The 3030-nt window shown below is 37.4% G+C and overlaps 1 protein-coding gene across 3 annotated transcripts in view; it reads left to right on the top strand.

Annotated features, from left to right (window-relative positions):
• dachd (dachshund d) overlaps positions 1-3030 on the top strand; it is a 90849-nt gene extending 87819 nt beyond the window's left edge. For all 3 annotated transcript variants that reach the window (XM_023430680.2, XM_023430676.2, XM_023430681.2), the window contains exon 11: positions 1386-3030. In XM_023430680.2, coding sequence (XP_023286448.1) covers positions 1386-1423 — 38 coding nt within the window. In that variant the 3' untranslated portion in view covers positions 1424-3030. The remainder of the gene's footprint in view (positions 1-1385) is intronic.

Below are 3030 nucleotides of genomic sequence, written 5' to 3'. Positions count from 1 at the left end.
CCCAATTCCCCCACCCCCCTTGCTTTCTCTTCTCTTATAGCACTGCATTCATGCTGTAATGACTTTTACACAGAACTCAGTAGTTGTTGCTTGAATAGAGGCAGCCAGAGTGCAATGCCTTTGAGACCTACGGCAGTGCTGGGTAATTAGCCTGTGTGTTTGTACACCCCTACCCCTCCTCCCCAACACACACACATATTGTACACACACACACACACACACACAACAAGCCTTTGTTGTCTCCGCACTCTCTGCACTATACAAAAAAACACAGAGAGAAAAGGACTGATTGATAAAATATTGATAATGTAATGAGTACCGATTATAAATGGAGCAAAAACAAGTTGAAACGTAGAGGAAATCAGGAAATAAAATGTCTTTTTGATTATAAGAAATAACCTGATGCTTCAGTGTGTTACAGAGCAGTGATACTCTCAGACTGTAACAGGTGTATTCTCCATGTCTCTGAAGAATAGGACGCGAACGTCTTCTCTGATGTCCTGCGCGGCTTGTGTCATGTCTGACAACTTGTGCTGCTAAATGTCTTTGTGTGCGTTTCTCTTTAACATTGAATTATTTAGGCGCGCTGCCACAGAGAGGTGTGCTTCTTAAAGGCATTACCGTAGCGTTCTCCGGCAGAGGAAATGTGGAGGTAATAAACGTCAAACATGCTCCTGAGCTGTGCCTAACAGATGCTTTTACCAGCTCAGCGTCGGTGCAGCACTGCTCGCTCAGGCGAACACTCAGACAAGAGTGTTCGCTGGAAATGGACAAAGCTCGTTAGGTTGGAGGTGTCTGGAGATAACGCAGGAGAGGAATGTCTGCTGTTTTCAATAAACACTATTTCCATGCAGGAAATGTCACTTTGAGAACACTTTACATCATCAGTGCAGTAATATGTTCAAACAAGCGTATCAGTAGAGATGTCTCAAACACATGCAGCACACAGATCTGATGCTTTGAGTGTGGTTATCATAGCTGCTTTTACAGTGTGTGCTTTGTTGGTAATAAAATATACATGTAACAGTGTAATTATATTTGTATGTCCTGACTGATGTACTGTATGATCTTAAATACAATGCTGAAACTACTTTGAATTAACTTATTAAATGACATAGTTCCTACATGATTATTTCTTATTTGTGTTGCTACTAAGAAAGTATTTTACTGTACGTGATATTTAATCATATTTGTCATGGTTGCTAACTTTATCTTATCCTTAAATCAGTTTATGAATCCATAATAATGCTGCTGAAATTGAAAGACTAGAGGGCAACATTTCAAAGTTAACGTTTCATCAACACTCACATCCTGAATAGTACATTTGCGTCAGCAGGATGTTAGCTGTTGGCTAATCCTTGGCTCCTGTGTGTCCTCTGTTGCAGATGGAAGACTGTTCCTGAAAACCACAGTGATGTACTGATAAGGCCGAGAGGAGCTGGAGGAAATAAAAATTTCAGAAAAAAAAGGAAAAGAAAAAAAAAAGAAAGAGAGAAAGAAAGAAAGAAAAGAAAACCCATGAAGATTCTCAAGAGCCCTTATCCAGGCTGATTTAGTAGTGGAAGAAGTCAAGCTGCTTGTAGGAGTTCAATGGAAATGCTGTGTTCACCCAAATGCTGGAGGAGGTTGTGTCTGAATGTAGAATAAGAAGTCTTTTTTCATCACAGAGGCCAACATGAAATAGTTTGATAAAGCAGGTTTTCACATTAACGGGTTGGCCAATGTGAAGGATAAACATATATATTGAGCACAGTAAAAATGTACCCATGGTACACTGTTGGTAATAACTCATAAATTCACAGCACTGAAGATTTTTATACTGTATCTCAGCCAGCGAGAAAGCTTCGAAAAAGAAATTCGACTGAAGTTTTGTTTTGTATTTCAAATTGAATTTTGAGAAGCTAAAAATGACACGTGGAGATGAACCTTGTGAAGAAGAAAAAAATGTGAATCTATCCATGTGTTCATCAAAAGAGAAGACTGATGTTTGATTTTAATGTTTTCTAAATTAGATGACAATACAATCAAGTTTCCTTTTTACCATTGTTGTATATACAAGATCTGATGATAAATGATAGGAAAACTCACTCTATCGAACCCGAGTGGATTGATAAGGTATGTGTATATAACGTTAAGAGGTATTGTGTATGCAGTAGAGCTATTAGGCAAACAATACCACCATTTATATAAACCTACAGTTTTGTTTTGTTCTATTTCTGAGCCATCATTCTTTCCTATAGCTGCCATTTTGGTGAGAAAGCATGCAGGCATGTAAATGTTTGTCCTGGAATTATGATATTTAATAAATCCTATATTGTGCTGAACAAATACTAGGGTTGACTCACTCAAGCCCAGATGATTTTGAAAACATAATTATCAAACATTTCACTTTCAAAAATGAAGACTTTTGCTGTCTATAGTACTGTAATCTTTGTAACAGAGGTAATATTTCTTGGAATTTACTGTACATTTGTCATGAGACACACAAAAATCAGCACCTCTCGATACCTTTTTAAAAAAAAAAAAAAAAAAAAATATCCAGACTAAATATGATCACGTGTCAGCTTGAGAAACAATCAGTCATGACACAATGTTTTCGGATCTGAATGCCATTTAATTACATTGCTCAAATCCCTGTTGAAACTCCACAAACACACTCTTCTTCTTTTTTTAAAGAGTGTTTCATGATATCCTAATGAGAAAAAAAAAACTCATAATTTATAATTTTCCTGTTACTTTCCCTAAAGACTTCTGAATTTCGGTGCTGAAACACCTGTGTATATTCTCTAGACATGAGCTGATGTCAGTCCTTTTAACTGAAAACGGTTTAGACCTTATGTGTTACAGTCAGGAGGAGAGAGGAGGAGGAGGAGGGGGGAGGAGGGGGAGTGTCCCATGTTCACAATGTGTTTGTTCTTTTTGTTCTCAATGGCGTGTCTAGGTCTGTTGTCACTGATAACTTATATAGCTTCTCGAATCATCTCTTCATTGTATTTCAAATTCAAATAAAGTTAACATGTTGATGATAAA

This window comes from Seriola lalandi, unplaced genomic scaffold (genome assembly GCF_002814215.2).
Source record: "Seriola lalandi dorsalis isolate HSWRI2012SDOR001 ecotype SW California unplaced genomic scaffold, Sedor1 jcf7180002054908, whole genome shotgun sequence".
Classification (NCBI taxonomy): domain Eukaryota; kingdom Metazoa; phylum Chordata; class Actinopteri; order Carangiformes; family Carangidae; genus Seriola; species Seriola lalandi.
The sequence above is the reverse complement of the archived record's forward strand: the minus strand, read 5'-3'. Positions and strand labels throughout refer to the sequence as shown.